The sequence below is a fragment of the Rhizopus delemar genome, genomic scaffold (assembly GCF_000149305.1).
Source record: "Rhizopus delemar RA 99-880 supercont3.4 genomic scaffold, whole genome shotgun sequence".
Classification (NCBI taxonomy): Eukaryota; Fungi; Mucoromycota; class Mucoromycetes; order Mucorales; family Rhizopodaceae; genus Rhizopus; species Rhizopus delemar.
In genome coordinates, this window is record NW_027137830.1 from 570,313 (window position 1) to 592,078 (window position 21,766).

The 21,766-nt window shown below is 35.4% G+C and overlaps 7 protein-coding genes across 7 annotated transcripts; 6 read left to right on the forward strand and 1 right to left on the reverse strand.

Annotated features, from left to right (window-relative positions):
* Positions 1-509: 509 nt before the first annotated feature.
* On the reverse strand, positions 510-1,187 carry RO3G_05732 (uncharacterized protein; the record flags this gene model as incomplete). The annotated part of the gene is made up of 3 exons (XM_067660322.1): positions 510-682; positions 733-747; positions 905-1,187. 3 exons carry the CDS (start codon positions 1,185-1,187, stop codon positions 510-512), a joined length of 471 nt encoding a protein of 156 aa, XP_067516423.1.
* A 1,366-nt stretch (positions 1,188-2,553) lies between these two features.
* RO3G_05733 (uncharacterized protein) lies at positions 2,554-2,724 on the forward strand (the record flags this gene model as incomplete). Its single annotated transcript, XM_067660323.1, has 1 exon — positions 2,554-2,724. One exon carries the CDS (start codon positions 2,554-2,556, stop codon positions 2,722-2,724), a length of 171 nt encoding a protein of 56 aa, XP_067516424.1.
* Positions 2,725-5,231: 2,507 nt separating this feature from the next.
* RO3G_05734 (homoserine O-acetyltransferase) lies at positions 5,232-6,676 on the forward strand (the record flags this gene model as incomplete). Its single annotated transcript, XM_067660324.1, has 3 exons — positions 5,232-5,473; positions 5,521-5,909; positions 5,958-6,676. 3 exons carry the CDS (start codon positions 5,232-5,234, stop codon positions 6,674-6,676), a joined length of 1,350 nt encoding a protein of 449 aa, XP_067516425.1.
* A 2,054-nt stretch (positions 6,677-8,730) lies between these two features.
* Positions 8,731-11,544, forward strand: RO3G_05735 (uncharacterized protein; the record flags this gene model as incomplete). The annotated part of the gene is made up of 5 exons (XM_067660325.1): positions 8,731-8,734; positions 8,879-9,280; positions 9,345-9,503; positions 9,557-9,606; positions 9,658-11,544. 5 exons carry the CDS (start codon positions 8,731-8,733, stop codon positions 11,542-11,544), a joined length of 2,502 nt encoding a protein of 833 aa, XP_067516426.1.
* A 418-nt stretch (positions 11,545-11,962) lies between these two features.
* RO3G_05736 (uncharacterized protein) lies at positions 11,963-12,593 on the forward strand (the record flags this gene model as incomplete). The annotated part of the gene is made up of 4 exons (XM_067660326.1): positions 11,963-12,154; positions 12,212-12,289; positions 12,335-12,492; positions 12,545-12,593. 4 exons carry the CDS (start codon positions 11,963-11,965, stop codon positions 12,591-12,593), a joined length of 477 nt encoding a protein of 158 aa, XP_067516427.1.
* A 1,548-nt stretch (positions 12,594-14,141) lies between these two features.
* RO3G_05737 (uncharacterized protein) lies at positions 14,142-15,508 on the forward strand (the record flags this gene model as incomplete). Its single annotated transcript, XM_067660327.1, has 4 exons — positions 14,142-14,755; positions 14,825-14,992; positions 15,051-15,224; positions 15,283-15,508. The coding sequence occupies 4 exons, from the start codon at positions 14,142-14,144 to the stop codon at positions 15,506-15,508; spliced, it is 1,182 nt and encodes a 393-aa protein (XP_067516428.1).
* A 4,184-nt stretch (positions 15,509-19,692) lies between these two features.
* Positions 19,693-21,281, forward strand: RO3G_05738 (uncharacterized protein; the record flags this gene model as incomplete). Its single annotated transcript, XM_067660328.1, has 3 exons — positions 19,693-19,742; positions 19,793-20,140; positions 20,189-21,281. The coding sequence occupies 3 exons, from the start codon at positions 19,693-19,695 to the stop codon at positions 21,279-21,281; spliced, it is 1,491 nt and encodes a 496-aa protein (XP_067516429.1).
* Positions 21,282-21,766: the final 485 nt, after the last annotated feature.

Here is a 21,766-nt window from a genome sequence, read left to right on the forward strand (position 1 = left end):
AAATTTTTTAAAAAAAATAATGTTTTAATAAATAAAAAATTATACACATATCATACATATACACAATGCATACAAAAACATAACAAATACATCATAAAATACATAATCATTTTTACATAAAACCATGGGTTAATAACAGAATAATGACAGATAACAAAGCAGCGTATTCATTTTTTGATAATCCAAGGATGAAGCTTAATTTGTTTGATTGTAATCCGTTTGCTTGGGTCTTTTTCTAGCAATCGGTTGATCAAATCCTTCAGATCTGGATTTATCTTATCCGAATGCGGTACACTTTTTGACGATTAGTAAAGCTTAAAAAAAAAAAGAGGGTGACACATACGGTTTGGTAAGGATATCTTGATATAATTGAATAAAATTGGGCTGTTGAAAAGGCAAATGACCATAGGCTAAACAATACAAGGTAACACCTGCGGCCCAAATATCGGTCGAAGTCGGAAGATGAGGCACTGCTCATCATGCGTGTTATTATCTTCTTTTTCAAACGTTTACATACCTTTCTTTAGTAACTCGGGTGCCATAAAAGCAGGAGAGCCGATATGACTTGCTTTGTCAGAGATATGACTGGCATTACCAAAGTCGATTAGCTTAATGGTTTGATTGTTGGTTAAGAGTATGTTTTCTGGTTTGATATCTCCATGTAGGATGCCCTGTTGATGTACTAGACAGCCAATTTAGCTTTAATTCATTATGTGTATATGTATTTCTTACGGTGATCTATGGCGTCTATCAGTTGTTTAAATAAATGTTTACATTGAGTGTTTGAATAAGGCTTTGTGAATGAGTAGGGCACGATATCCATAACTGGGCCTTGTTGTACCATTTCCATGACTACTCACCATTCGTCATTTATTACTAGGACAACACAAGCACGTCAACTTACCTAGGAAGATTGAATTGGACTCTTCAATGATTTCAAAGAATTGAATGATATTCTTGTGAGGTTTTAATTCTTTCAGGATCCCTATTTCTAAATTCTGTTGCTTCTTGTGTGATCGAGGAATTTCTTTGATAGCATAGCGAGTACAATTTTTGTAAGCTAAATGAACTAATCCAGATGACCCACGTCCGATTTGCTGTATTAATCGATATCGTTCACCTATCACACGAGATGATTTGCGTTGATAATAATAAAACTGAAATGGCGAATAAAAACAAAATGTCATCTTGTGTTAGCAAAAGCAATCAAAGCTTTACTGTATTTTATATATAACATCCAATAATGCCTCTCCTTGATTTTTTTGCCTTCCATACTACTCTTTTGCCACATGAAATGAAGTTTCTAAATTAGGAACAGCTCCGGGTTACTTTCTATTTATAAAAAATGATCAAACTTGTGTGGGCATAAACCATCTGTCTCTCCCCTTAGGGCAATGAAGCCACATAAATTTTGACATGCTTTTTTGTGGCTTACCTCAAAAGTATAAGGAGAGGCTCGTATTGAAGTCATTTATCAATCTCCTTTTTTTTGTTATTGTTCTTGTTTTGTAATCTGTACCAAGTTTGATAACGGTAAATGACTATTTTCTTTGTGAATATTGAATATTTACCTAGTGGCTCTTGCTACTACTTCCTGAGGCCAAAATTGATATTCTTCAAAAATGAATCTCCAGCGACGCTGCCATAGACAGGGTAACACGGAAGCTATTCTATCCAAGTATATCACAGAGAGCGAAGGAGCGACTTCAATGCCAAAGGAACACCAAGTCATAGTGAAAATATACAAAGAGCTACTTATAATTTTTACTTACTACACACCATTCTCATATGCAGAAAACGCAAATAGAAAAAAAAAAGTAACTTAAAAATAATAACCAACGATGATATTGTACTAAAAAAGCTATGAACACTTAATAAACGAAGAAGAATGGTGATTACTTTAAAATATCGTAGTTCCTAGTACATGGTAGCAGATATTAACAACACTTAACCCTCTAGCTCAATTTTTTGAGACGTTGAAAAAGTTGTCAATATTGCAGCCAAAAGACAGAAAAGAAATATATATCGAGAACACGATTTGGGTCTTCTTCTAGACAAAATTAGGGTACTAAAGCTTTTATAACTGTGTTTTAGAAAATGTCTAAACATTATGTAATGATAATTAAACGTTTTGAATATGGATTATAATGTAAAAAAATATCAAGGCAATAATCAAAGCTATAAAATGACAGAGATCACATACAGCTTACCAAACAAAGTCAAGAGAAGTAGTGGTCTTTGTGTGAGTGAATCAATTTATTTTCTTTCCTTGAAATTTCTAAGCGAGTATTAAACATAAAGTAGTTTGAAGAAGCATATAGAAAAATATTACTTTTTCTCAGAACATGTCATCAAAACGTACTCTGAGGCCAGTTATGAGGTGAAATTTTGGTTCCCTGATTTGTAACTAATTTTTAAGCAATCAGGTATAATCCTTCAGTGGTACGTTGATCAAAGTTAAAATTTATTTCTTTTGCAATGTTAACGCTCATTTTTACATAATGTCATAAGGGAGAGTCTCGCTCTGCAGCTATAAAGAAGGTTGGTATTGACATGAAACTGGATCTTCAGATTATTACCGTTTCACCCACCAAATCTAGCAAACCAAAAGTCCGTGAATCTGGCTCTGGCAAATTCTCCCATCATATCGAACTATCCAAATATTATAAAGACAAGAGAAAGGTGTTTATTGCCTCTAAGGGTATTTTTAATAATATTTTTTAAAAAGAACAAAAAATATTAAGGCTTCTGTGCCATACTTGCTAATCATGGGTTTTGAGGCACATCTCTGTGAAGTCTACCACGTTGACAAAAAAATTATACGTGACAGCAATCAACTATTCCATGAAATTCCCAAGCAACGCAAAAGAGCTTGATTTTGAAATACCAAAGTTGGTCAATGGGCTTTCACATTTATTAATAAGCTACACTAGAATTTTAAAAGGCAGTCTACATAAACATCTTCTTTGAAAACTTACACTGTTCTTTGTAGGATATGAACAAGGATATCAGGATGGAGTTTGTGGCTGAGAAGAAGTATATGGATTCATTTTTTTGTCAAAATGAAAAAAGTGAAGTTGTCAATGTTAGCAATTACATTACAGGTATCGTTCGAGATGATAATATGGAAGAACAAGAAGAAGAAACCAATGACAGCAATAGCAGTAGTAGCGAAAATGAAGGAGAAGACAGCAAATAAGATGTCATATGCCTGAAATTCTCGGCCTTCACCAGGAAACTCTGCGTAGTCCTTTCCGTTAGCTATTGCAACCCTTTGTCTTGACGGATAAAGTCGGAAGCAGGAAAGAGGAAGTTCGATTTTTTTTTTTCGAGAAAATACTATATGTCTTTATATAATCCAAAGCGCTCCATTTCATCTTTGTATGTTGTTTGAAAAATAGGTATCTTCAAAATTATCTGCTGATAGTAGAAGCTTTCACCATCCATTTTGCCCTGGTTGAGTGTTCTCCAAAAAAGAGGTTTATCTTTTACATGCTTAAAAACTAAGCTTCAAGAGCATTTGACATATTCTGGCAACGGCTGAGGGTACTGGAGTTTAAGTATGAAAACAATCTCCTTTCTTTCGTCTAAAGGTTTCTTTAGCACGCTTGACTGGTGGACTTTGGCACTGTTCTGGATTTTGTAATAATCCTTTTAAGAAAGTAATATTTCTTTGATATTATCTATTGTATCAAGCGTGGAAAAATATTCAAATGGTAAGGCTTGGAATGATTTCTGGTGCACATGATACTGTTGTGGACATCTTAAAAGCCTGATGAACAAGACGACATTATGCGGAATACTGGTTCTAAAGAACAGCTAACAAAGACGTTTATCATTTATAACCAACATAAAGAACAAAATTTGAATTGGATAAATAATCTGTCAAGTATAAAACATTTAAACATCGTGATAAATCTGAAGTACTCGAATATTTTGTTTTTCATCACTTTTGCTTTTATTTACAAATTGTTTATATCAATAACTAAGGCGTACTACAAACTGACGGAGTATCGTATATGGTGCTAGGAGACGAGAAATCACTATTTTCATCAGATATATAAGCAATGCTTTGAACTAAAGCATCACGCCAAGAAAAAACTTTTTCAATATCAGCAAAAACTAATATTAGCTCTTCAAGTGTAGTTGGTGCTTTGATTTTTGTATGGCTTGTGCCAACATATATACAGTCATCGATAAGTGATAATGTTTCAAAAGAAAGTTTTGTTTTGTGAAATAATACAATAAATACTTTTGATATTTTTCCTTTTCTGATATTCGAGACAAGCTCGTTGACAACTCTTGTTGCATTTCTATAAACTTTCACCATATCACTATTCCTTTTATCGAGCGCCTTTTATCTATGTCATAATACGAACCGCCAAACTCAGCTAGTACCATCGGCTCTAAGGTACCGCTGCAAAAAACAACTTCATCAAATAAATGTTTGTGTGTGAATTTTGTTTGGATTTCAAACCATTTTGTTGATAGTGAGGGATATTTCATGGAATTCCTTAAACAACCATATATTACAGCAATCACACCTCGATGAATATTTAGTTATCAATTACCTTATTCGCAGATAGGTTCTTTTACTGACAACAATATTTAAAATGTTGTTCTCTTCATCTATCAACATTTCTCAATACCTGCTTATTCAAAGAAGCGCTCTTGAATATTCTAATGAACATATAGCCAATATCCCAGTTTGCAGACGAAATAACATTTGACACTTGGTATTCCAATATTGCTATTCATCATGCCAGCTGGATCAAGCGTCAGACTCATGTTAACAAGAGAGATACTCCTACTGTTTCCCATATGCTCAAAGAGGCATTGAAAGTTTGTTTGTTGCCGAAGTAGATGCGATACTTCATATCTGAGCACCGTAAAACAAAAACGGTAAAGAAGCAACCAATGTGTCAGTATCAGGATGCTTACCTTTAAGTGAAGCATCTGAATCAAATGAAGCGACTATTAAAAAAAGGCTTCCATTAAGTCTTTTTAAGTTGTTAGAAAATCGTGACTACTGCAATATATGATTATTTAAAAAGATTCAGAGCGAACAGACCTTTTTGCTGATCTAACAAACTCCGACTTTTATGTTGATTGCCATCTTGTGTCATCAATAAAGCATTTGATTGGGTTAATTGAATCAAAGCATCAGAAATTACAAAATACGCATATATTTTCACTTTTTTTTTTCCTTGCATCTTCTCTTTCTCTTGATAATGGGAAAATATACAACATTTCAAACACTAAAACAAATACCACCTGAATTAGCTAAAAATAAGCTAGTCAAATTGATTTCTGATCAAAATATAACAATTATACCACAATATACTTTAGAATCCGGTGTCAAATTAACCAATGTACCTATTGCTTGGAAATCGTGGGGAAAACTAAATGAAGCTAAAAACAATTGTATGATTATCTGTCATGCTTTGACTGGTAGTGCTGATGTAGAAGATTGGTAAGGATAGGGTGATCATAAAAGTAGGATATTTATAGTTTGAATAGGTGGGGACCATTGATGGGGCCAAAAAGAGCTTTTGATCCTACAAAGTTTTTTGTTATTTGCTGTAATGTGCTGGGTTCGCCTTATGGTTCAGCCTCTCCACTGACTATTAATCCAGAGACAGGGAATATCTATGGTCCTGAGTTCCCATTGGTAAGCATTCGAGATGATGTTCAATTACATCGTTTGATTTTGGATGATCTTGGTGTGAAGCAAGTGGCTATCTGTATTGGAGGATCGATGGGTGGTATGCAAGTACTTGAATGGGCCCAAATGGGACAAGATTATGTACGTTCTATTGTACCTATTGCAACATCCGGCCGTCATTCTGCTTGGGGAATCAGTTGGGGTGAAGCCCAAAGACAATCTATTTACAGTGATCCTAGCTACGGTAAGCTTATATTTGCTTTCATAAAACAAATACTAATACATTTTATAGGAGAAGGATATTATACGGATAGCAATCCACCTGTCGTTGGATTGTCCGCCGCTCGTATGTCTGCATTATTAACCTATCGCTCACGCAATTCATTTGAATCCCGATTTGGACGAAAAGCATCGGATCTCAAAACACCCCAAAGACGACCTAGCTCTCCAGGGGAAGCCAATCGTTTGATCCACAATGATGGCTACCGCACTACTGCTCGCGATGAGGCACATGCCCATGTGACGATCAACGATCCACCTATGCCTACACCTGTGGTCTTTTCAGCCCAATCCTACTTGCGATACCAAGGCACTAAATTTGTCAACAGATTTGATGCCAATTGTTACATCGCCTTGACTCGTAAAATGGATTCTCACGATATTTCAAGGGGGAAAGAAGAGAATTATGAAGATATGTTAGCAGCTATCTCACAACCTGCCTTGGTGATTGGTATTGAATCGGACGGTTTGTTTACCATCTCTGAGCAATATGAACTGGCTGAAGGAATGGCTGATACAGAAATGGTCGTTATTGATTCTCCAGATGGACATGATGGGTTCTTGCTCGAATTCGATCAAATTAATCGACACATCTTGAATTTTATAAAGCGTGTCTTGCCAGAGATTTATGAAAACAATACAATTAGTGAGCATGAAGCGGAGATTGAGACGGTGAAGGCCACAAAGAATAGTTTGTTTGGTGAAGCGGAGGTAGATATTACACAATGGTAGACTAATAATAATAAAGATGTATATACAATGTTTTGCGTTTGAAATTCAAATTTTAAAAAATGAAATTTAAGATTTTTGGCTAGTCAATACCGTATTTTAAAACACATGTGTTTCACTTACTTTTAGTAAACAACTGGTTACACTCAATGTAATAATAAAATTGAAACATGCAAATAACGCATTAAGGATAATCCAAAACCCCCCTATTTTTTATATATAAATGAGCTTTTATTTATACCCAATGAAATTACTTATTCTTAAACAATTGCAAGTTTTTATTTGATCTAAAAGGACATATTACCTCTAAACAATTAGAGCCGTTTCTTGTACACAGTTTTAAATGCTTACAATTTGTGTTCACGCTAAATAATCTATTTACACTATTCTCACGAATGATTCATTCAAGAAAAATAGCGCAACGTAAAATTAAAGTTTACCACGATATTGGAAGCAAAAAAAATAAAAAAAATAAAAAAAAACGTAATTCATTACTACACAAAGTAAATAAAAAAACTTCTGTCACAAAGATCAAAAATTAATTTCGCTTTTCCGAAATATTTATAGTATTCTTAAAATAGATAACGCGTGCTTAGACTTTAACGGATGGAATCAGTGAAAATTATACAATAATAACATTAATGAGCTTCTACAGTTTTGTTTCTTTTTCAATACACTATTGAGATACATGTCATAATAATAGAAACCATAAAAGACTATTTTTCTTTATATGCTTGTATGAGCTATTTGAGAAAAGATTGGGCGTTGGCTCTGACACTGATACATTTACGGTTATATATAGCCTATTTCTTATTTTTGTAATACGCACCCTTAACACTATTGCATTCTTATTATTTCTAGATAACCCCTTATCACGAATTTCCTTGGAGTATTCTTCTCACCTGATATGTCCCTTTGGCTATATTGAGCTTTATATTTTAACGACTTTCGTATTGGGCATACTCTGGTGACCTCGTGGTAGGTGTCGATCTTCATAGGTCTCCTTTGATTTCCTTGTTTTCATATAAGAACATTGCATGTCTTGAAGTTTGGCATTTCGTACATCTAGAGACTATGTCCTTATTGTTAAACATAGCAGAGGAAGAAAATATGTCAAATTGAATAGCTTTACACAGCAAATATTACTTAGCATAGTCAGTAATTACAATGGCAGTAACTTGCAAAAAGTATAAAGACCATTGAGAAGAGCATTAATTTATTTATAAAGTTCAATTGAGTGCGTAATACTTGCTGCATCTACTTGCCCGGACCAGGGCAATCACAAAAATAGGAAACAAAAGATCTCTGGTATCAAAGGCAAAAAGAGATCAATGAAACAATTAATGGATAGCATCATATTGAACGTTTTGAAAGCTAGTTCACAAGACACTGGCTGTATGAAAGTCTAGCGTAAGTATCTATAGCACGAAGAAGGTGATCCAGTTCAAACAGGATAGAACATGGGATTGACCAGCAAAGGATCCAAGAGGACAACTACACAATATAAACAAAGAATAGTTGTAAAAGTGTCAAAAGAAACAAAAGAGGATCGTCAACAGTGCTAAGCATCTATAGTCTGTTGTGTATGTAGAAACAGTGGATCGCATACTTTTTGTTAGCGTTTGTAGGTAATGTGAAAGATCGAGAGTGAAGTTTAGTTTGTAGTACATTTACTCGTTCTTTCATTTCTAGGAACCACTATAAATAAAACTTAATCTTGACAAATTATAAAAGATGATTTGCAAAATAAGTTGTTTCCTTACTGGATCAGCAAAATAAAACACTGATTCCGGCCACTCTTTTACACTGTCTTGCATTTTTTTCTTTTTCCTTGATCCTAAAGGGATTTATTTAGTTCTTTATTCTTTATTGAAATTGAACTGATCTAGGGCATTAAGGTGTAACAACACTATATGCCCATTCAAGACTGCATGTAAATAAAGCTATCTTTTTTTTTAAAAAAAAAATGAGGATTACACAACCCACAAATTGTCCTACCATAGAAAAAGAATACTCCTGGTTTAACAAATTACTAAATACAGAGACTCACCCCATGTATGGGTAGAAAGAAAGCCTATTATTTTGAAACAGATCTAAATACGTTTTCTCTTTCTATTTGAGTTTTTATCCCTTTTTTCTACTCTTTAGTAATGAAAACAGGCATTATTCTAGTCCAGCTCTTGACTATTTTTACACTTGTTTTAGCAAAACATAACAAGTTGAAAAATAAAGAAGTCCCAGATATCATTCCTGGGCGATACATTATTCAATTCAATGATGAACCCAGCTTCTTTGCTCAATCTCTGCATACCAGCAAAGACTTCCAGGTTCACCATCGTTATGACCATGCCCTTTTCCGCGGCCTTTCTGTCAACTTATTACACAAGACGACCAAGGAGCATAAGGATGCCTTAAAATCCATCCTGAATCGACCTGACGTTCAATCTATTTATCCTGTCAAAATTGTCTCTCGTCCCAAATTGGCAACTTCTCCAGAAACGACAAGAAAACCGTCTGGATTGCCTCATCAAATGAGTCAAGTGGATCAAGTTCATTCAAAGCTCAAAAATAAAGGCAAAGGTATTCTTGTGGCCGTCATTGATTCAGGTACACATACATATCCTATTTTAGCCGTTTCTTTTATTGAACAGGCTTTATTTGTTTTTGGTAGGCGTGGACTATATGCATCCTGCACTAGGTCAAGGCTTTGGTCCAGATTTTAAGGTGGTTAAAGGATACGATTTTGTAGGTGATGATTTTACTGGATTCGAAACACCTGTGCCTGATAAAGATCCTATGGATTCTTGTGGACCTGATAGTGGTGCTGAAGGTATAAAAAATAGAAGTTTTGTTTGCTATTTGCCTATTCAACTTTCTATATAGGCCATGGGACACACGTCTCTGGTATTATTGCTGGATGGGATCCTTCTACTGTAAGCTGCCTTGGTCTTCAAAAAATCTTTTTAACCCCCTTTTTCTGTTAGAACTTTACCGGTGTAGCACCAGAAGCCAAGCTTGCGATGTATCGTGTCTTTGGCTGCGTCGGACATACCACAACTGATGTTGTTCTTCAAGCGATATTGAAGGCGTACGATGAAGGAGCCGATATCATCAACTTGAGCCTAAGTTCTGCAGGTGCATGGGCACAAACGTCCAATGCAGAATACCCTGTGATTGAACAGATGGCCGCCAAGGGTGTTCAGGTGGTGATTGCGGCCGGCAATGATGGCAAAAGAGGCATTTACTCTGTTGGTATACCTGGTACATCCTTGGGTGCCTATACGGTGGCCTCCATTGAGAACGAGTACGAGCAATCACTCAGTCTGACAGCGAGTCAAGTCGATTATCCAATTCGGTATGCGTCAGACGGGACACAAGTAGACTTTCCTACTGCTGAATTGATTTGGGCTACAAAGGACACAGAGGATACCAGCTCAGCCTGCGATCCTGAGCAGATTTTGCCAGCAGTGAAGGGCAAAATTGCATTGATCTATAGAGGCAATTGTGGATTCTCAACCAAGGCAAAGAATGCAGCCGATGCCGGCGCTATAGGGGTCATATTTTGGAACACAAAAGAAGAAAAAGAGCTCAAAACGATCAATACCTACGGTGCATCGATTCCCAGTATCATGATCAGTCTCAAGGATGGCCAGACTTTGGTGGACGCATTAAAGCGCGGTACAGTACAAGCCAGTGTCAGTAAAGAACTTCGACCTTATCCTCTTCATGAAGGCGGACAAACATCCACTTTTACAAGTGTAGGCTCGACTGCCGAACTTGATCTCAAGCCAAACATTGCTGCCGTGGGAGGCACAGTGTTCTCTACCTTGCCACGATACCTCAAGAGCTGGGGCGTCAAGAGCGGCACGTCTATGGCCACGCCCTACATCTCGGGCTCTCTTGCGTTGTATTTAACAGCCAAAGGCAAAAAAAAGGAGAGCATTCAGTTTATTCAAGAACAGTTTCAGAATTATGCAATTCCCTTCAACGCTACAGGATCTTTGAATACCGACAATCCTATCCGTATAGGCGCCGGCCTGGTCCAGGTCTTTGATGCCATCACTCAATCCACACATATCACCCCTGCACAGATCAGTTTCAACGATACTGCCTCTACAAGATATCGAACGCAGACCTTGTCTATCACCAATCATGGTCAACAAACAGCTCAGTACGATGTTGTCCATCAACCTTCTCTGGCTCTCTCTGCTTATGATGAAAACAATACACCTCTTGAACCAGCTGCAAACCTAGAAATCAGCGCCTCTCTTCGGTTCTCCCTCAAGACTTTCAAGTTACCTCCGGGCGCAACTCGCAAGATCAAAGTGACCGTGATGCCTCCAAAAACCAACCAAACTCATCTCTTTTATGGTGGATCTATTCTTTTCAAATCAAAGCAGCGCCATCGTGACATGCGTGTTCCTTATTTCGGTCTCTTGGGCCGTCAACGTGATTTACCTATCTTTGATCAAGGCTACCCCAGGCTCATGGATCATAATGGCTTAGAGTGGAAGGGCTCTTATAATCGTACCGTTCAGAGAAGCGCACCCCAAATTCATTACAGGTTACTGACACCCACGGCTGTGTTGAAGTCCCAAGTGTTAAATGCCACGACAGGGGATGTGGTTGGCAAGCTTCAAGAAGATGCCTTTTATCTTGCCCGTCATTTTCTTACAGGAGACAGGCATCATACATCGATTGCCTGGTCTGGTACTTACTTGTCTTCTAAGCCAGGAGAAACACAGCCGGTCCGTGTTCCTGATGGTACTTACAAGATCCGTCTGTCCGTATTAAAATTGTTTGGTGAACGAAATAATTTGAAAGATTGGGAGACTTGGACTTCAGGCCCTATCCTTGTCCAAAGTACATAGGTCACTTTCATACACACTTTTACTCCTTCTCTCTTTGTATGAACACTAAAATGCTAATGTATTAAAGAAAAAAAAGAACTGGATTTCTTTTTTATACTTCTTTTATCAAATCGTATCATTTCTTATCAAAAATAAAAAAAAAAAGGATCAGGTTAAAAAGCAAACCTATGTTTCTTTCTTGTATTATCCGAAAATAGAAGGGCTTCGTTTTCTTCAAGTTTTAGCAAAGAAGAAAAAAAAACTTACGGTTAGAACTTGGCGAGAGAATTCATTTTCTTTTCTCTTTATTGTGCGTACATCATTTGTATGATGCGAACACAAGCATTTATTAGCCAATAAGCATTCCCGAAGGCGTAATAAAGTTTTAAATTTCAAAAGGGGAAAAAAAAAAGAAAAAAAAAAACTTTTCTTCTTGTAAATGTCATCTCAAAGAATATTGAGTGGGATACTATCAAGATACCCTAGGGCAACCTCTCTTCAAAAGGCCACTTGCCCAAACGCGATTCAACCTTTTTTGGTTTCAAGTGTACGAGGATATAGTACAAAGCAACCTTTTAAAGTAGTGGACTTTCATGGTATACAACAATTAATCAAGAGCAGCAGTAACAAAGTAAAGCCTCTCAAAAAAAGAAGGGAGGGGATGATTTTTTATTTATATTATTGATAGGATTACGTTTTATTGGATGTAAGAGAAGGTGGTGAAGTAGCAGACGGTTATATCCCTACAGCTAAAAATGTGCCATTGGTAAAATATACGTGTAAGAAAGAAGAGAGGTTAATGGTAGGATAGACTGAATTCGAATATGCTTGGAGACTATCAGACAAAGATTTTAAAGAATTTTATGGATTTGATAAACCTAAAAAGAGTGATAAAATTATTGCCTATTGTTTAAAAGGTATTCGTAGTACAACTGCAGCTGAATATCTTTCAGATTTAGGTTATACAAAGTAAAAGCAAAGGAAAATTCGAAAGAGAAAAAATAACTAACCAGTTTTTTAGTATTGAAAATTATGTTGGAAGTTATGATGATTACATTCGAAAATTATAATGTTTTTAAAATACAGTCAACACGGTATATTATGTTGACTTGCGAAAAATAATTGTCCATTATTACCAAAGCTGTCATAATAAAACAGTCCTATTACAGCATAGTTTGGGATTTCTTTTTCTTCTGCATTTATCATGTCCTCCAACAAACTGAGAACATTCCCCGTGCTCATGCTGCTTACATACTATTTGGAAAGTCACATACACGAGAAAATAAAGAGGAATGCTTTTTAAAACTAGATAACATTGGTTTGGACTTGCTTTATGTCATTACGAGAACACTGAGCGGTTGGTTCTAGTGACGTATACCAATTGAATAAGCACTCTTCACACTACACCGAATATTTCATTGAAAATAATTTTGGGGTTAGCAGAGACGATTCAAGCAGGGAGCCTTCTTCCGAATACAAGCAGCTGTGCAAGTTCCATCTTAGTTTACTTATTGTATCTAATACAATAAAGATAGAAATAAGGGTATCCTTAACTTCCTTAACGCAATATTTAGGAACAGACCACCCGACAAGGAAGGTACACGGTCGTACCTGGTTGAAACGTTGAGTGTTGACGAGATTTACTATCGTGTCTTGGGTTTCAGCAGCCGCTTTGACGATAATGAGGATTCTACCAGCGCCTTCAAAAGTTGGGTAAAGACTTATCAACTAGATTTTATGTTTCCTCCTTTCGCCTGAAAGAGAGAAAAGATAGCAGACGGCACTGAGCGAAGTGCAACTACAGTGGCTTGAAACGCCATGTGCTCATTTAAGTTTCTAAATAAAATTATTGTTTAATCACAATACTTCAAGCTCAGAAACCAGGGCTATTGGTGTTCCAATTATCCGCTTGTATCATATATCTACTTTGATCCAGGTAGAGAAGGACTGAAATTAGTTGTTTTCTCAAGATCAATGGCTATCCAGATACGATAGCAATTTCAAAAATGCTTCATGTGCTGATAATTTTACTTTCAGTTATAAAAAAAAACAGAAATATCGCTCTTTTATCTTGCACGAAAAAGAGAACGCAAATGCTGACATCTTTAGTTAACCGCATCTTTTCTTTCATTTTAAAAATAAATTTGAGTGTATTATAAACTTTTCATTTGGTAATTATCAAAGTGATTTTAGCATTCCAAAAACAAAGTAAGTGGTATAAGAGAAAGCGTATTTATGACGGGAATGGAGAAAGTGCACTTATTGCCTCTTATTAAAAAAAAAAAAGTATTTAGGTTACTTTAAGGTTATTGCATTGATGATATGATATGGATCAAATTATCATCTGTCGGATGAATAATGTATATTCAACAAGTAGATTTATATATAACTGAACATTATTTTACTATGTATTTTGTTGACACAGGCTTCCAATTACAGTATAGATGAAGTTATGACTTGAAGGTTACAACTACTCTTGAGCCCCGCGCCAATCATATTTGTTTAATAAAACTCACGGCCATTTTTGGTTGAAAGTCATGTTTCTGTATGTGTATTTTTTTTTTTTTTTTTTTTTTTTTTTTTTTTTCTTTCCTTCCGAGCCGAATAGTAGAAAAAACATGGCACCACTTTCGTTTGTGATAAAAGGCGACAAAACGTTCTCGCCTTTTTCGACATTTGAATCTGAACAAGATTTATGCCAATCTTGGAAAGCATGTGCAAAAATAAAAAATTTACTTGATCATGGCCCACGACTAGAGAATTTGTCTTGGCGATTATGGTTTAGAGAACAAAAGAAGCAAACCAATTTCCGAGCTTTATCTTCAAAGACAACTAGAAAATTAAGCATCAATGATAGTACAGTTGATTTGCCTATTCAGTATTATGAACGCCAACGACAAGAAGGACCCATGTTAACGGACTATGCTTATTTACCACCTGCATTCACGACAACAGATCAGGCCATTATGGACCCTGTCTTTCATACTTTTCCAGATATGGACGACGGTTGGGACTTTGGCTATCCTTCACCTACCAATGCATATTCTCCTCCAACAACTGCAAACATGTTATATGACAACACAATGATCAATACTACAGATAGTAATGCTCTTTATGTTGCTAATACATCTATGCCACCCCCACCTCCTACGTCTACTTTACATAATAAATTGTTGGGTCAACAATCCCCTTTTGGACATCAAGAATCTCCTTTGTCCGTAGAGGATACTAGGTATATAAAAGAGGATAAATATATCATTATCTTTCTATTGAAATAGTACAATAGTATCATTTCATTTAGTGGTTACTCAATGAGTGCACCTAGCTCTCCACAAGACAAGCTCAATAAAAGACCAGCTAGTAGCCACGCAGAAAACAAGCCAGTATGTACAAATTGTGGAGCTACAAAGACACCCCTTTGGAGACGATCAATTGAAGATGATTTATTATGTAATGCTTGTGGATTATAGTAAATACTTGAAAAAAATAATTTGAAAGAAAAAAGACTTACTGTTTCTATCAAATAGTCAAAAATTACATAATGCACCAAGACCAAAGTCATTAAAGCCTCATAATTCCAAAAAGGAATTGAAAGAAGTTGAGGGGCCAAAGCTTGTTTGTTCCAATTGTTCAACAATCAAGACTCCTTTATGGCGAAGAGATGATGAAGGTGCTCCGCTATGTAACGCATGTGGTCTATAGTAAGATTTGTAGAAGGAGACATATCACTAGCAAAAGAAATTAAAAATCTTTGTATAGTTATAAATTACATCACGAACGTCGCCCACTTTCAATGAAGACGGATGTAATTAAAAAGAGACAACGCTATGAAAGTAGCCATGCTCGTCAAGCTAGAAAAAGTAACCATAAAAAACTAAAAGAAGAACAACAAATAACCATGCAATCAGATCCTTCTTTTATGTTGATGGATGATGTATTCCCAACAAATACAATGATGGATGATGTCTTATCCAATTATTGTTAGAAAATCCCCCCCCTACTCTTGTAAATTTGTAAATTATTTCTTGTATTAATTCATATTTCTTTTCATTTTATTATTGTTCTTATATTAATTTAATAATGAAAAAATCTTTTATAAATCGTTTTCTATAAAAAATATTTTGTAGAAACACATTTGCTAAACGTAATTTGTCCATTTTCATCCAAATAAACCATGCCTTGAGCTGGAAAGGGAGTGTTAATGTATTTGACTTGCTAATTTTAAGATGCACATGAATAGAAACTTTTAAATACCAATTCTACAGTGACAAAGGGTTATATCTACGTTTCCTTTACGTATTAAATTGGATCAGAGGATATAATAACGTATCTACTTTTTTAGTATTGTTGAGATAATTCATATTAGAATGCAAGAATTATCAACATAAGTTGATCTATATGAACCGATAAATTGCTTTACAAGTAACACCTGATGTAAAGTAAATATCACAAAAGTCAATTTTAAGCGTATCCAATATTAGGTAAGAAGCATTCGTACTTAATTAATGAAATCACTGTGTATAGGTTTTTATTTTCATTTGTTATAATAGGATAAAATAGTTTCAGTAGATGAAAGCCTGACAGGATTGAGCATACTGGAAGCATATCTTACTATTTTGAGAACAATGTCTTTGTTTTAAGAAGCGGTAGGTAGCCTCAAGAGCACTATGCAGTAATGCTAAAAATTGCTCAAGTAGCTTGTATAAATCAATGGACAATTCCTAAAAGACACAAAGTATTCCATAATCGTGAATTTATTGATTTCTGTTTAATACTTTCTAGATCAGCAGTATAAACACACTCCCTAAATGTTTAAATAAACATCACTTAGCTTCATTAATAAAATTAAATTCAACTATCTAATCAATTCAATTGTTTTCCTTTAATAGTTATTTAATTCAACCTTCCAGTGTCTGTCCGATTCTGTCTCTTTTCGTGTCTGAGCATCCAATTTATCACATAGTAGTATCAATTATCAATCAAACAGCTTGTTTAACCAATGCTTCCACATATAAAAGAACCAAAAGACCCCTTACAAGGAAGTTAAACGATGATAAATCGATGTTCCTATCACTCCTATCGATAAATTTTACTAATCATGTAAAATATTCATATACTACCTGTTTATATATACTTATCCATTCAATGATTAAGTTATATCATACTTTTAATCCCTTGAAGCGATAGTAGTCAATATACATTGATAGATAGCAGGAAAAAATAAGCATACTTCGGAATGGTATAGTATTGATTAAATTAATTGTTTGCGAGTGAAAAAAAATTTTTTTTGTTCAAGTTGCCTTTTCCCTTGATTTTGAGCATCTTACAGCCATAACAAAATGAAAACCAAGACATGCTCTAAGGAGCCATGCATGCATTTGACATGTAAACGATTCCTTCTTGCAACATACTTGCAGCAGCTATTCTAGTACTTGTGTCAAAAAGACATACAAGAGATAGTTATGGTTAAACTGTAAGGCACACCGACTTCATTCTTTCTTATATCCGTAAATGGATCAAGTAGCATGTATTTCAAGTACATCATCACAGGAAATGATAGGTAGATGGTCTTGGAGCAAATGATTGCAAAGACTGTCAATAATTTGTTTTTGGGTGATTGGACGATCTTGAAGTCATTTCTTTTTATTTAGAAAACTTTTGTCTTTGATTTTAAGCTTGATAAAAATAAGTGAATATTGTATGTTTTAAAGCCTAACACCAAGGAATCAACAGAAATATGAGACATATGTATCTTATCCATGACCAGGCTTTCTACTGCAAAGTATCCTTCTATTGTTACATGCTTCAATTTCAATTGTTAGAAAAAAATAAATTGAGTGGACATTTCAATCCTTATATCTTAGAGACTGAATCATTTGACGAGCACTTACAATGTTTCACTGTGATTTTATTCACATTGTCGTCGTTCTCCATACTTCAAACTAGAAAAGATAATAAAAAACAGTAGCTTTCAAGCAAAAGCAACGACATGAGAGTCGTACGCAGTGGACTACTTGATAAAGAGAATCACTTACTCGTACGTACTTTAATCAAAAATAAAATTAAAGAAGTATATGAGTAATATTTATTAAGATTAAAGACATCTTGTAAATAAAAACAAGATAATGAGATAAAATAATATTATCAATTTATAAGCTCATATACTGATACGTTCAACTGCCAATATCAATTCTATGTTTGTCGATGAATATATAACCTATCGGGATAGGGACCTCATATTCATTAAATATATGGATCGTGTTAAAAGAGATACTAAATGTTTTCCAAAACCTGAAAGCGAAATTATAATTTACTTTATAAACATTATTTACTATCATTTTAATGCAAGATGTGGCATAAATACTTTTGTCATTATTATTATTCCCACTTACAAAAATGTGTAAAATATCAAAAAAGGCTACCTCTTTTTTCTGTCAGACTGTAATTTAACTAATATATATGAACTGAAATTACTGGGAGCAATTCTTGCCATTTTGAGTAAAATTCTCCGGTTCAGGAGAGGACCTCCAAGAAAAAAGAAAAGCAATCAAACGACCATGCAGGAATCAGGGTCCTATTTGCTTCGAAGCTGGCCTTGTTTGATTTTGAACATTAATAATAAATTGACCATGTAGCATACAATAGTAAAGAAAAAGATCAATTTGCTGTATTCAGGGACAAAATGCCTATGGTTTTGTCTAGTGATGTAATATGATGCTAGGTCAAAACGCATTTTTTCTTTTCTGAAACAAGCGACTTTATTTTTCTTTCATGTCATACGATTAGAATAAGTGATTTACCATTTTGTACTTGAGAGTCCAAGTTGTTTGTTTATGTAGTAGATCTGATACAAATGATCTTTTTTCATAATTATTTTACCATCAGTTGCCAAATAGTTACTTTTTTGTTCATTAAATCTCTTGCATATACTTTTATTTTTTACGTTTATTTTTTTTTTTATAATAGTAGAAGAGCTTTTTTGCATAAAATCTCTAAAGGTCCGAACGCGAATAGGAATAAATCCGGAGAATATCTTTTTTCCCATAGTATGAAATTAAGGTATTCCCGGTGTATACGCCTGTTGCCTTAAACACGCCCATTTTCAGATGTAACATACTTTGTATTTGATAACTTTTGATGCTTCAAGTAATCAACTATTTTTAAAGAAAGCGGCTTACAGAATGTATAAATTTCCTTTGTTTCCAGTAAAAAGGAAAGACAAAGATATTTGAAAGAGGGACTGAATAGATCAAAAATAATTTTCCTCTTCACATAAATCAAAGGGTCGGGACAACGAATGTTTATGTGCGTCATTCAGTGGCAAGTAGGTTGTGTGTGTGTGTGTGAGCGGGTGATTAAGTAAGCTTTTTACTCGCAATTACAAGTTATACAATGTACTCCCAACAATACTATATTCATAAACCCCACACTATGAAATGGCAGGCCATAGGTTGGTACAACTGTAGTAAATTACCCAATTATTCTTTGGTAATTTCTAACTTTTCTCCCTGCACTTTATATCAGAATATCTCTTATATACATTCAATGAAATGATATAAAGGTTCTATATAAAAGTATTCATTTTTTCATACTTTTCAAAAGCACTTTCAGTGCATGTCTACTCTAACAATAAAATCAACTATGCAAGCTGGTGTCTCTTTTGCGGGTATACTATAAATGAATTATGTCTCTTTATGTTAAGATAATTGATTACTTAAGCCAGCAGATGATCTACTTAACCTACTTTCCATCAATTCATTCTTTTACCAGCAACACGCTAGCTATTATAAGTAATCCCCCGCAGAGTATACATATATCACATGTTGAAGCACAGAATAATGTAACAATCATGAGAGTAATGTAATTGGGACTTGTATGTCAAATAGAGGGGATGGATTCAATATATAAAGAGAAGATGATACTTTTCCTTTTTTTCCCTTTCACAAGACATTGTTTATTTAATAAGCTCTTTTTACTTCTTTATATTCACTTTTTAATTTTATTAAACAGCTTTCTGAATTTTTTTTCTGACATCCAATGGGTTATTTAAACAAAGTAGCCAGCAATGTTTATGTATGTTTTACGTATTTTTGTTTTTTTCTTAAAACATAACCTCCTTTTTCTCTTTGTAAACAGTTCATTGGTGGGTTTGCGGCCATTGCAGGTATCATGTTTGGCTTTGATATTGGTTCGAATTCGGGCGTGATTGGCACTCAACAGTAAGTTGCATTATGACTAAAAAAGAGTGAACACTGATGTACTTCTGCAGGTATAAAGATTATTTCCATGATCCTGATTCCCTCTTACAAGGTGGCATCAACAGCGCACTCTCTGCAGGCTGCTTTGTAGGCGCTCTCCTTGCTGGATTCCCTTCAGACCGTTTCAGTCGTAAATACACCTTGATCGGTGCCTCTGCTCTGTTCATCATCGGTTCCATTTTTCAAGCTGCTGCAAATGGTGTGCCCATGCTCTGTGTGGGTCGTGTTCTTAACGGTCTATCAGTCGGTGTGACATCCATGGTGGTCCCACTTTATCAGTCTGAAATTGCACCCAAAGAAATTCGAGGTCGTCTTGTTTCTGTACAACAGTGGAGTATTGTCTGGGGTATCTTTTTGGCGTAAGTTGAGAAAGAATGAAAAGGGACATCCACTGACGTTGACCTTAGATTTTGGATTCAATATGGCTGTCAATTTATCCAGAGCACTGCTGCCTTCCGCATTCCCTGGGCGGTTCAGGCGGTGCCTGCAGTAATTATTGTCTGTGGCATGTGGTTTTTCCCTTTTTCTCCTCGTTGGTTAGCTGATCGAGGCCGTATGGAAGAAGCTCTCAGGGTGCTTGCAGACATTCACGGAAATGGTGACCCCAACCATCCACGGGTCAAGTTAGAAATGGACGAGATTGAAGCCACGATTCACTTTGAAAAAAGCATTGCTTCGCATCGATATGCTGATTTGCTTAAACCCGGTATGGCATACCGTGTCTCCCTGGGTGTCTGTCTTCAAATTTGGCAGCAGTTGACGGGTATGAACATCATCATGTTTTATGCTGTCTTGCTTTTTGAACAGGCTGGTGTGGGTGACAGTCAAGAAGCTACTATGCTTTCTTCCGGTATCTCCTATGTAGTCACTGTAGTAATGACTGTTCCTGCTATTTTATTTGTTGACAGATGGGGTCGTCGACCCACTTTGATTTTTGGTGCCTTGGCCATGTCTATCTTTTTGTGGGCCGTTGGCGGTATTTTAGCTACCCAGGAATGGTACATTGACGCTGCAGATGGAAAATGGAAGGTGCACATCGATAGCACTGCAAAGATCAATGGTGTTATGGCCTGTATCTATCTCTTTGTTGCTTCATTTGCTACAACCTGGGGCCCCCTTGGCTGGATCTACCCTGCTGAAATTTATCCTTTGCGTGTACGTGCCATGGCTGTCTCTTTATCTACTGCTTCGAACTGGCTCTTTAACTGGCTTTTAAACTTTGTGGTTCCCATTCTTATGCAACGTATTCAATACGGCCTCTACCTCTTGTTTGCTGCTTTCAATACCTTGATGTGTATACATGTCTTTATCGCATATCCGGAAACAAACGGGTATACATTGGAAGAAATTGATATCGTCTTTCAACATAATCCCAGAAAGAGTATTCCCCGTGAGGTTTTGGATCAGTGGATGGCTGAAAAGGCTGGTCAAACTGATAACCATTTGGGCCCTGTATCTTCTGCTAATTCGGAAAAGAAGGTGGAAATAAGTCATGTCTAAATCGTATAAACCCCCTTTTGTATATTATTTCTCATTTTATTTATATATATACTTTCTACCGAAAAGTCTGAATTCAAGCTTATCAAAGATGACATATATTATCAGAACATCTTTTTTAATAAATTATTAATAAAGTAAACACTCGCAATAAAATAAATACAATGTATTAAAAAGGCTGTTTGAGTCATACAGAAAAATCTTACATATATTTTCTTTATCTCGGTAGCAGATATGATAATTAGACACTCAAAAACAGCTCACTACCGTTTTAAATAATGAATTTACAAATTTTGGCTCAGGATGTCAATGCATTCCTCTTGATATAAAGTGCCATATATAACAATAAAGAGGCCAAAGCTTTTTATAGTGAAGCATCGCAATCAATCACAGATGAGACTTCAAAATGTATTGCAAGTTAAAAATGCTGTGGAAGGTATCTTTATTCACCTATACTATATAATAACTTTTAACACTACATAAAAAAA